Source organism: Pyxicephalus adspersus, chromosome 4, assembly GCF_032062135.1.
Source record: "Pyxicephalus adspersus chromosome 4, UCB_Pads_2.0, whole genome shotgun sequence".
Lineage (NCBI taxonomy): Eukaryota > Metazoa > Chordata > Amphibia > Anura > Pyxicephalidae > Pyxicephalus > Pyxicephalus adspersus.
Genome location: NC_092861.1, coordinates 111147504 through 111160319, shown reverse-complemented (window position 1 = coordinate 111160319; position 12816 = coordinate 111147504). Strand labels below are relative to the sequence as shown.

Genomic DNA, 12816 nt, shown 5'->3' with positions numbered 1-12816 from the left:
AGTTAATATTAATGCCTATAATTAGGGAAGGTAACCATTGAATATGTAAAAAATGGCTGAATCTTCTTTTATGAGCAGCTGTATATAAACATATATATGAAACATGTGTAAAACATGTATAAACATGCCCAGATAAGTATAGTAAGTTATTACTAAGGTCTAGTAGTTTACAATGTTGAAAAAACATATACAGCACAATTGTCATACACTGTCGTTGTCATCAATAGGCCCAGTAACATGTTTAGCTGCATCAGAAAAAGACAATGTATACCAAAAGGATCTTACAGATCAAGCACTATATAAAACATCTATTGTATATACCCAGTTGATTATCAAAATGCATACCTTAAACCACACGGTCATGACTTGCCTCTTATTCATATAATAGTTGTAGACCCACCTAACATAATTTGGCTTATTTTTTCCCCCAACAAAACTTTCCAGAGTTACCTTTTAATAACTCTAAATGTAGGGAGTGCAATTTTTTTCTTTTATCTCAAAGCCTTATATTTGCAATTTCACAGTACCTGGCAAATATAGTATATAATATGCCGTATGTGCCTAGAGGAGCACTAAAGAACAATTGTGTCTGCACCATTGCTTGAGTTCACCATAATTATGGTTAGATATATTAGGATAATTTGGGTTTTGTTGACAATTTCTTGTATGAAAGTCTGCCCAAACAATTATTTTTTTAATACAAGAATATGATGATGAAGCAGTTTGATGTTTTTGGAATAAGTCTATTCTACTATATCTGCTGCATGTATTTTGTTCAACATAGCTACTGCTATTCTTTGTACAAAGAACAGAAAGGTTAGAACTTCTTTCCGTTTTATTTATTAGTTTCCTTATTACAATAGGAAAAATTTACTTTCATTTCCTTGTAGTCATCAAGGCAGATCATAAGGACAAAAGTACCCAGCAAGGACACAACCAACTAAAAAAACTTGACAGAGATTATAACATTTACCACTTAAAGCTAAAATGTTGGGGATGAGTTTGGGCTCTACACTTATGACACATACTTGCAAATATGAGTTAACAAAAAGAATTCACACCTACTGTCTCACCTTCCTGTGGGTCCATTTGTATTTTGGTGCTAGCTCTGTCTCTGAATGTTTAGTTTTTCACTAGCTATGAAAAGTAATGTCCTGCAAATGGTATATTATATAAGGTGACAATTTGCTGGTATCCACGTTTTAATGTAGCATTGTTTACACAAACTTTTATTTAGAATAATAACTCTTAGTGATGATTTTTCATCTGTCATGCAGAATACATTGCTGCTTTAAACCATTGCACATTTGTTGATGAGACTGTTATACAATCATGACTACTTGTATTATTTTTCTCTTTGTAATAAATATTTTTTCCTGTGTTTAGGCTATTTTACAATCAGAAGACAGTTTAAAAGAACTGGATACAGAAATTACTGAATTGAAAAAGCGTGGAGATAAGCTACAGGTGGACCAGCAATTTGTTTTAGAGCTATCAAAGCTTCAGGTATGGAAAATGTAGATTTTTTTAATTTTTCGTATATTTAAACATTTTTTCATAACACATTTTGTTAGAATTGTGTACTGTAGAGTAGAGGATATTTATTTGTGTGACATTTTTGTTGATTACTGATTTAGAGGTTTTTATCCTATTGTCACCTCTTCTAAACATGTTGTACATAATCACACTTGTAATGCTTCTTTTAAAATTGAACTCCAGATAAAATGCTTAATAGACAGATGAAAGGCCTATATTACAGATATTTACCTGTCAAAAGACTTGTATTTCTCCATTAATTTCTGGGATATACGCAGCTATGCCACACATCCTGGTATTTCCTAACAGATGAGGGGAGCTGATTTTTCTCACCCCTGCTCTGTGACTAAGCATGTGTGTCACTATAATGCAATGTTAAGTGGGCCAGCATTCAGCTATGGCAAAATTGAAAGCAAATTAATGCACATAGCCTACACTTTGAATCTTCTGGCAGTTCCCTTTTAATAAGTGACTTGACGGTATGGAATACCATAGCTTAATTCTTTAAACAATTTGAAATGGCTTATTAATAAATTACATTCAAAAAGGTCTTATGTTTTCTGATATTGCTTGTATTCTTTTTTTCTTTTAAACATTTTCATTTTTTATTGATTTTAAATTTTCCATAACAAACAACAAAGAAAACGGACAGGGTGAACAAAGATCGCATTATTACAGTCCAGAAATATTCATCTGTCTCTCATAAAACAAACAGTAATCAAGACATACATAAACCGACAAAAAGAAAGAATAGAAAGAATAAAATCCTTACAGTGCAACAAAAAATATTACCCAATAGATTGCTGATTTTTCGGTGAATCATGTCAAATAGCATACAACCTTAAAAACCATTGTCCCCGACCCATACCCCATTCCTTTCAAATCTCTTCGGTAAAGTATAAAGGGCGCTCCATCGGAAAAGACGGGAACCCCAATGTGTTCTCTCATCATATTTTTGTATACATCAGATTCCTGGAACATAATCCAGGGAGACCAGATTTTAAGAAATGTCCCACTAAGTTTATTGAGATCAGCGGTCAGATTCTCCATTGCTTGTATTCTTTTATTATTTGCAAGTCTTTTTACTTAAGCAATAGGTTTGTTTTTTTTTTCTTGTGTACAGGATACTTATGATGAATTGATGATGATCATCAGCACAAGAAGAGGTGGACTAAATCAGAACCTTGCCCTAAAGAGTCAGTATGAAAGAGCTTTGCAAGACCTGGCTGACTTGATTGAAACAGGAAAGGAAAAGATGTCTGGAGGACAGAAATGCATTGTCTCCTCTAGAGAAGAGGTCCATAATATGCTTCAGAAGCACAAGGTAGGTGTATGTGCTCTGCCAAATATACTGTTATAATACCTACATAATCCCTAAATACTTGAAATATTTGACTCTCCATAGCCCGGCCACAATTGCAGTGTAACAATTTAGAGTGTTACAAGTTTCACTGTATTTGTTTTGTCTTGCATAAACTACTTGCATAAATACATTCGGTTGTGTAGTGTGCTGGAATGCACACAAGCGATCACAGAAAATGTTTAAGTCTTGGTCTGACTCCAAAGATACCAGTCAAGGTTTTATTTTTCACCACCTTATATCTCTTTATTCAGTACAGTTTTTTTAAACAAATTGTCTGAACATATGTTAATTCTAATACTCTATTTTGCTCCATTGTGGATGTGTGAGAATTGCATTGTAGTATAGTTACAATATTGAATAGTATTGTCAAATATATGAAACTGGTCCAAGTGTCATTTGTAGATAGAAATATTACTTTTTATATTCCTTATGAATACATTAAATCTTTTTCAGGAGTATTTCCAAGGCTTGGAGTCACATATGATCCTCACAGAAACTCTTTTCCGTAAGATCAGCAGTTATGCATCTTCTAGGGAGACTCAACAACACTCAGACTTAATGGCAAGAGCTTCTGCTGTACTGAAACAAGCACACAAGAGAGGAGTAGAGCTGGAATACATACTAGAGGTAAGGCAAAACCCCTACCCTGACTTCTTACTTACTCATTTGTTTGTGTTTTTAGTATTTTACTGACCTCACAAAACCGATAAAAGTTCACTTGTACTTCAGATATAATATTTTTACATCAATACATAATAATATATATTTATTAATATAATAATCAATACATATATTTTAAATACAAAATATTTCTGATGGGTTTTATTAGTGATCAGGACATAGAATGTGTGTTTTTTTCTACAATTCCATGGAGTTCCATGGGTGTATTAGGTAGTAACAAGCAAATTAACTATTCTTGAGATTGACCTACCCTAAAACTCTCAAAAAATCAACTGCATCAGAAAGGGAAAAATGAATGCCCAGAAAGTGTATCTTTGGAGGAAAGAATGTAAAATTTGGATTTAATTTTGTGTCTGGTGTACTTATGTCCTCTGTGCTGATAGCGAGAATCACTCCCCAGGCTTAAACACTGTACAGTATAAGATTTAAGTGAAAAAACATTTTAGAAAAAAGTTTTATAAACTTTGATAAATAGACCCCTTAATAACCCCTTAATTACCATACATAATATATTTTATATAAATATATATTGTGTAAATGTATTTTAAAACCAGTAATTTTCATTAGGGTATTTGTATCTCTAAATATATAACAATATAAACTCTTTAGAACATATCGGTTTAAAATTAGAAAAACCTGATAAAAATGTTGTTGTTGTTATGAAGGTAAATCTTTGTTTTCTGTTGAAATAGTTTTTATTGGATACTACATGTTATACGAATCACACACAACAGCTAGGTTCTTTGGATACAATGATGATACAAAAGGTGAATATCAAACAGGTTATTACAATAAAACAATCTTTAAATTGTAAGTTTCTCACTATAATGATACAAGTCTAAAAGACACAAAGGGAGATGGTTAAATCCTGTGTGGTGGCCAGTAAGTGCGTAGTGGACATACTATAAATAAAAGTTGTAATGTTAATGCAAGGTACAGTTGTAAAAAGAAGAGAGAAGGAAAACATGGGTAGGGTAGGAGGGCCGAACGTATACTGTATGTATTATTATAAGAATTAATAAGAATTTTATTAATTTTGTTTATATATATAATTGCTAATCATAAATCTCTAGACATGGATGCAATTGGATGAGAAATATCAGGACATGGGCAAACAACTGGAGTCAATTGAGAGCAACATACCAATTGTGGGGCTTGTGGAAGAATCTGAAGAAAGACTGACAGAAAGGATTCAGTTGTATCAGGTACTGAGGAATCTTTTTTTTGTCACTAAGTAATAAAATGTGTAGAGTTATTGATATTTATTGCAGGCTGCATTTTTTTCTTTCAATCTCCAAGTCTCTCCTTGTTTGGTCATGATTCACCTTTTAATCTCATTATCTACCTTCTTTTTTATATATTGGCTAAGGCTGGTATTGTATCTCCCATGATCCAGCAAACCTAGAATGCATCTGGTCCAGGACTGAAAACCCTTGCTAACAAATAGAAAGAAATCCATTCCAGGTTTGCTAGATCACCCAGGTTCACTGATGAAAGTGTAACTTTTCCAGCCTTGGAGAGCTTTAGTAAATCAGGTGGCCCATGGTGGCAACTAACTAGTCCTCCTTGATTGTTCTTTACAGTGCTTCAAGTCTAGGCTAGCAGAGCACCAACCAAGGCTTTACCAGGTTTTGGATGATGGGAAGAGATTACTGATGTCAATCAATTGCTCAGAACTAGAGAGCTCACTGAATCAGCTGGGTGAACAATGGCTGAGCAACACCAGCAGGGTTTCTAAGGAACTGAGCCGAATGGAGAATATTCTGAATCACTGGACGAGGTATGACAAGCTTACCAGGACACACAACAGGACCTTGTGCCAAAACTAAATGTTAATAAGAAATAACTTTCTATGATTTTTTTAAATAGATTTTCCCAACTCTTATAGTATAACCATATGTAAATTAGTCCGAAGCTCTACTTTAAAGGAACTTTGTACTTAGGATTGCTTGTATTAATTAGCAAATTAACTTTAAGGAGCATTTTACTGTCATCTACAATGCAAAATTACATTTACTATGGGTTGTGATGTTTTGAGTAATTATCTCATAATTATTTGTGTAATTTGTTACTGAATTGTCCATGTAAGTTAAAACATGTGTACAAAAGAGCTGCCTTGATTATACCATTTAAATTCCTGTTTCTAGATATAAAAATGAGTCAGCTGAACTTGTTCAGTGGTTGCGCACTGCAATGGATAGATTGGACTTTTGGACTGAACAATCTGTTACTGTGCCTCAAGAGCTGGAGACAGTCAGAGATCATCTAAATGCTTTTTTGGTAAGTGTGGTTAGGGAGATAAGCTCAAATTCATGTTACCTTATGTTAAATTTTGTAGGACCCCCAAAACTTGGAACTCTGTAGGTTATCAGGTGCCCTGGAAAGTAAAGTCAAGGTGTCTCATTTTAAAATCTTGTGATCAGTATACAAGCTACAATCAATATACTAGTTTGCTGTAAAATGATGTTAACAGGCTTTCCAGGATGAATAAAAAATATTAAAAGTGGGGATGAAGTGCTTTACTGAATTATACCAAGCTGAATCAAAAACATAATCAGTTGGTGATCCTCGATGAATGTGAGGAATAGCCTTACTAATTCCTAATTCTGACTCCTCCCTTTTTTACATAAATTTAGATTACTTTAAAACCTATTTAGGAATATGTGTAAAGTTTGTCATGTGTCATAATCAAGATTTTTTTGCTATTACCTAAAAAAAAATCAATTTTGTCTCTGCACAATACCAGGCAACAAGCACTTACAGAAATTGGTCTACCCTATGAACATCTTTATGAATATAAAGATGTTCATAGGGTGTTTTATATAAGGGCAGTGGATGCAGGTGACATTTATTGTTTATCAATATGTTAATTATCTGAACATGTCATTCTATTTTACACTGACTTGGTAGGAATTCTCCAAAGAGGTTGATGCCAAATCTTCTTTGAAATCATCTGTGCTGAATATTGGTAACCAGCTGCTTCGTCTGAAAAAGGTTGATACAGCCTCACTTCGTTCTGAACTGGCACAGATAGATAATCAGTGGACAGAGCTCCTCTCTCATATCCCAGTGGTACAAGAAAAACTTCATCAGGTAAGATGGGAAAGAACAATATCATCATACAATGTAATCCCAAAGTGACTCTTTTCTATTATTGCAATAGAAATACTATGTCTCTTCTGTTCATCTGTTTGCAATGTTCTTTGTATTGAGCCCTTCATGCACAACTCAGCATACAATTTTGGCTTATGCTGAGATAAAAAAACTTATGCATATGTACAGGAATTCTTCAAGCTGCAACAGACAATCAAAATTGCCTAAACTCCCTGACTTGGAAGAAAAGTGAGGGAAGATACCATCAAGAACCTTGTGGATGGGTATATGTCAGCTTTAATCACCCTTCTTTCCAGCTGCATATATTCAGCTTTCATTACCTCTGTGCCATAGCTGATATAGCAAAATATGAGTATATGCTGCTGTGAAAGGACATAGATGTAGGTGATAGCTGATCCTTTACTTTTATCCTGTGTGGGCATATGAAAGAGTCAACAATACTTCTTGTTTTCTTTTCTCTTTTCTTTCCTTTGTTCTGTCTTTTCCTTGCCCCTTTTATCCCTTTTTCTCCAGAAGTTCTATTTTATTTATGAATACTAAGAAACTACTACAGATAGATTCTGTGTTGACCCTGCCTTTATATGCTATTGACATAGGCATTTTATTTTTATTTGTAGCTTCAGATGGACAAGCTTCCATCACGCCACGCCATTACTGAAGTCATGACGTGGATTTCACTAATGGAAAATGTAATAAAAGAAGATGAACAGAACATCAGGAATGTTGTGGGTTGTGAAGCTATTCATGAATATCTACTAAAATACAAGGTAATTATGGTCCAAAAATGTTTAAACCACAGAGAGGCCATCATAACCTTTTTCTGCTAAACTATATCAAAATATATTTTTATAATTATTATTATTATCTAGTATTTATATGGTACTGATATATTACTGAGTATACAGTGAGTCATACTACATTTTCATTAAATAAAAATGTTATTATTAGATGGTAATACATTTCAGTAGGGATGAGCAAGCGTGTCCCTATATTTGTTCCTCCTTTGAAAGAGAGAAGGTCAAATCTGTCACAGGATGCAACCTAAATCACCCTAATCTTTACACTTTGGTTCCTGGGAAATTATAATGTGCACACTTTGTTCCTTGAAAAGTCACAATCTGTTACTGTTCACCTATGGGGCCTAATTTCTGAAAGCTCTCCAAGGCTGGAATGAATTTCATAAAAGTCATTTGCTATTTGTTAACAAATGTTTTCAATCCTGAACCAGATCCATTCCAGGTATGCTGGATCACTCAGCTTTACTGATGAAAGTGTATCCTCCCCAGCATTGAAGAGCTTTCATAAATCAAGCCCATTATACCTAAGTGGCCAGACTTATTTTCTGTAGATTGTGTTAATAACAATGAGGTTTGATTACAGAATATGTGATTACAATTGAGGAGGGACCAACATCTGTCATCTAAAGCAGGCCAAGAGACACTATAGACAATGTTTCTCGACATAAAGTTTTGACATGATAGTATGATAGAGTCCTTATTCATCATCTAGCATCCCTAATAATATATCTTTTAGAAAAAAGGGGTAAGAATCTATAGCCATGTAAAAAGAAAGCAATTATCAATTTCTGAGAATTGAAAACCTAGGTTCTAGAGTTTAAATGTGGATGGATGGCCATTGGACGTAAAAATTACTTAAAATGTTTTTCCATTTCTGGAAAATACAGCCTTTGTTAAACCTGTTGGTTTTTACTGTAGTGGGCACATCCTACACCTTAGTCTTTTCTAGTTGTATCTTTTCTAAACATATCTACAAAAATTAGGTCATGAGGCACCTGTAATATTAAGAGGCGTTTTATTAATATGAGCATAACCCGTTTATGTTAATGCCTCATAAAAACACAAGTTGCAAAACAGCAATATTGTGGCAGCTCCCCAGGTATTTGCTCCCCATGTTTCTTCCTGAAGACCAACAATATCCCAGTAAATGATTCTACTTCCAAGCAGAATAGCTGTAGGATGTTTTTGTCTGTAACACTTTGATTAGGATAACCTAATTTCTTTTGGTTAGGGTCTGATGTAAATATTACAATAATATGATTATTATACAATGATGAAACACTGCAATCCTTTAGCAAAGTTTGTTTTTGTACTTTTTTTTTGCAGGGATTTAAGATTGACATCAACTGTAAGCAACTGACTGTGGACTTTGTGAACCAATCAGTGCTCCAGATCAGCAGCCTGGATGTGGAAAGTAAAAGGAGTGACAAAACTGATTTTGCTGAGAAGCTGGGAGCTATGAATAGACGCTGGCAGATCCTTCAAGGGCTGATAACAGAAAAGGTAATAATACAGTACATATACCATATATGCGATATGTATATTGTTTATTAGTTGGAAAGACTTCCATAACTGGTAAGCCACACAATCTATAATCAGTGATTTTTGGGACACAGATTAACAAAAATTAAAAGGTCAGGTATCTCAAGAAAGCCGTGGCATATTATTATTGTAAATGTTAAAGGTATTTTTTTTTGATCTGCCAAACTTATCCTATCCCTCTGTGTAACCTAATTACATTTTACCTATGGATAATTTTACCTTTTATATGATTTCCAACCATAGTATATACATTTGTGCTTCTCTACAGATTCAGCTGCTGGAAGGGTTGCTGGAATCTTGGACAGAATACAGAAACAGTGTGCAAAGTCTAAAATCTTGGTTTGATCAACAAGAAAAGAAGCTGGAGAAATATCAGAACATTGGAGATCAAGCTTCCGTCCAGAACAGCTTGAAAGATTGCCAGGTTAGGCACCAGCAACCATCCATTACCTTGCTTTATATTAGCTGTTCACAGTACAATACATATTAGGGTCATTAACAAATGTACAGTAATGGGCCTGGCTCCCAAATAAAAAGCTACAAATATACAGCAATACTTCATGGCCCTATCCAGGCACCTAAATTCAAATCTAGCTACATGATGCCAAATATCCTTTGAATTTGGCATCAAACATTTTCCTCTAGAATATATGTATATCTGTCTGTGTGTGTGTAAAGGTGACTATAAACACTGCTACTGTTAGGCTCTATTTATGGTATTGCATTGCAGTACTAACAAAAATGGCTGTATTGCATTGCTTTGTCATGTGATTACATTAAACCCCTAAACACTTTCCAGTATAGTGTATTTTTATGTACCACAATGCACTAAATTGTGGTGTGGTGTTCTGCAATGCTGCAAGTTCACTATAACTTGCTTTGTAGTTCATGGGCTGCCCATTCAAAATGAATAGGCACCCTTACCGCTGCACATGGTAATGCACCAACCCCACAGTTTTAGTCCTAATATACCATAAAACAGTGGAAAAGTCTAGGTGGGCCCTTAAATCCAATTGAACATTTTGTATTTAATAATCTTGTGCTGTTTAACGGCATATACAAAAATTTGCTGCCTATGTATAATTTGGGCCTGATTTACTAAAGCTCTCTGAGACTGGGGAAAATACACTACCTTGGGACTTGATCCATGTACAGCTAAACTCACTTGATGTAGTGCCATCGTGATCATAGTGCCAGCCCAAAAAACTTTATTATTACTGAATATATTATTCAGGTTATACGAAGATGTTGTCCTTGTCATGGAAAACAAGACAATTTGCTGACACTAGCAACAGTTTCCAAGTACTTTCCCTTAACATTGGTCATATTGTTTCCCAGGAACTAGAAGAGCTTATCAAGGCAAAAGAAAAAGATGTGGAGAAGGTGGGACAGACTGGACTTTCTTTAATTCATAATAAAAAAGAAAAAGTCAGTGCAATCATTATGGACACTCTTGGGGAACTTCACAAGTCCTGGGCTAATCTGGACTGCAAGGTATGTGGTTTGGTTATGCTAGATGTTATATGGGGTTTGTGTGTGTGCTTCATGATTTAGTTTAGCTATTCTCAACCAGGGTTCCTCCAGAGGTTGGCAGGGGTTCATTGAACTGTGAATGACTGATTTTCCATTTGCTTGAGTCAACATCAATTGGCAGAACCAGCGACATAATATAGATAGTTTTAGCAGCCTTTAGGGTTTCAATCAGTCTGTTGCTGTAAGTAGAACATTATTTCAACTAACCACTATTGTAAGGAGCATTTTTTATTTTGACAACCAAATCTGCACTGTTTTTAGGAGGACAAATTGTTTTAGGTGTGAAATGATTGAGAAAGGCTGTCTTAGTGTGCTTCTTACACAGTGTGATAAAAATAAATATGCAAAATAGATAGCTTCCTTGAAGACATCAGTATTCAAAGACTTGTTCGGATTGGTGGTGGAAATCATGGTTTCCATGTAGCTCCGGGTAATGAATCTTGCCAACTACTCAACTTGCTGACACTACGGTGCTGGTTCCTAATGAACCAGTGTTTGAACATTATAAAGTGGTCAGTACTGAAGCGCTCACTGCCGACACCATTCCTTCCTTATGGGTGGCAGTGAATCAGACGCTACATGTAGTGTCTCAACCGCAGGCACAGTTCAGGGATATGGAATCTGTAACCACACTTCAACCTCACATTATGAACTAGCCAACGCTAGCTTCAATCTATTTCTAAATAGGGTGGGGATAGAACCTCTGTCAAGTTTTAAAGCAGAACCTCAGTTTAAAACAAACTATAAAAATAAATAGCCCATCGAAAAACAAAAATTATTTGGCTGCATTTTTTCTTACCTCTAGAGTTCTAATGTTGATGACCAGCATCATTCCACTCTTTCTCTTAGCTATGATGGTCCTTAACCCCACCCCCTAGTTTCTTACAGGACAGTAAAGAGTTTATCTCTTGTCAGTCTGCTTTTTCTATCAGTATGATTCATGTCAGTATATAAGCCGATTGGCTTTTTGTGCTGCTTATCACTATCACAGTGTTGCAAACTTTATTTCTGGTAGATTGATATCCACCCAGTAATTTTGCTAAATTCCTTCCAACCCACTGCTTACAACAAGGCTGAGGGCTCTGAGGATTACTGAAATAGGGTGTAGTAATGTTTTCAGGAAGATATAGCATTCTATTGGCCCTTCCATTACCTACAAAGTGCTTGCATTGCGTAAAGAGGCACAGAGATTTAGTGATGACATCTAAAATAGGGTATGAAAATATGTAAAATACAAAGATTTTATTTGAAAGTGTTATTTACATGTTAGTGAAGGAAAAGAAGGGGAAAAATAAGGTAAGATATAAACAGACTAAAATGTATCTGCTATACTTATGATCCTACAAAATCTATAGCATATCTTGTTACAAATATTTGAAAAACTCAAGGTATAGTTATATACTTTGCTTGCCATATTCATCAGAATGCATTGCATAAATGTAGTGAAAAAAGTCATATTCTGTTTTTATAAATAATGGCCACTGGGTGTCAATGTTCTGTAGCTATTCACATAACCTAAAACTTCACATGGCCCCAACTTTTTTAAGGAACAATCTGTGCTGTTAGGCGTTTTCAGTTCCTAGCATACAATATGTTTAAAACAATAGGTTACAACTGGGATCCCTTTTCTAAGATGTGATAGTTATTTACCAACTGTTTTTTTACCAAACAGTTCGTTGCACGTGCATAAGTACTGCATAGGTGTGGAATTGTTTTTCTTTTGCATGCATTGCCTGTATTTGTCAGGAATGTTTTGATTGTCATAAAATATTTGTTTTGTGTATTACCTTCAGTGCTTCTTTTTACTGCTGTCTCATGAAAAGACATTTGATAGAACCCCGTAAATATAGTCAGACAGAAGACAGCAGTGCACAGTTGGTTTACACATTCAGTAATCTTTGTGATTTGACTGTTACATACAACATATATCAAACTATTATATTGTAATTGTAATGTACCAAAGGATCAGCTAAACCACATAACCACTAAAAAAATATGTAGTGGAAGAAAAAACAGTAATGCATGGTTAAGGAAACACTCCAAGCACTATACTTGATTGAATGAACTGTAATTACTTGTATGGTACATAATAAAAAATGTATAGCAAAAGCTATTCTTATCCATTCTGGATATGTTTGAGGTATGAGTTTGATCCCACAATGTAGGCAAACCAACAAGCAGTTGGCAAGGTAAACATTGGCTGGGAGCCGATTGTTATGGCACAGAGTTGGAAGCATTCCCTCTGGTTGA

General features: G+C 34.8%; 1 protein-coding gene across 1 annotated transcript in view; it reads left to right on the top strand.

Moving 5' to 3' along the window:
* SYNE1 (spectrin repeat containing nuclear envelope protein 1) overlaps positions 1-12816 on the top strand; it is a 198065-nt gene that overhangs the window by 137807 nt on the left and 47442 nt on the right. Inside the window, exons 102-112 of the mRNA XM_072410249.1 lie at positions 1387-1506; positions 2660-2860; positions 3353-3526; positions 4654-4785; positions 5164-5360; positions 5728-5860; positions 6491-6673; positions 7312-7461; positions 8818-8994; positions 9302-9457; positions 10372-10527. Of these exons, the coding sequence (XP_072266350.1) occupies positions 1387-1506; positions 2660-2860; positions 3353-3526; positions 4654-4785; positions 5164-5360; positions 5728-5860; positions 6491-6673; positions 7312-7461; positions 8818-8994; positions 9302-9457; positions 10372-10527 (1779 nt within the window). The remainder of the gene's footprint in view (positions 1-1386; positions 1507-2659; positions 2861-3352; positions 3527-4653; positions 4786-5163; positions 5361-5727; positions 5861-6490; positions 6674-7311; positions 7462-8817; positions 8995-9301; positions 9458-10371; positions 10528-12816) is intronic.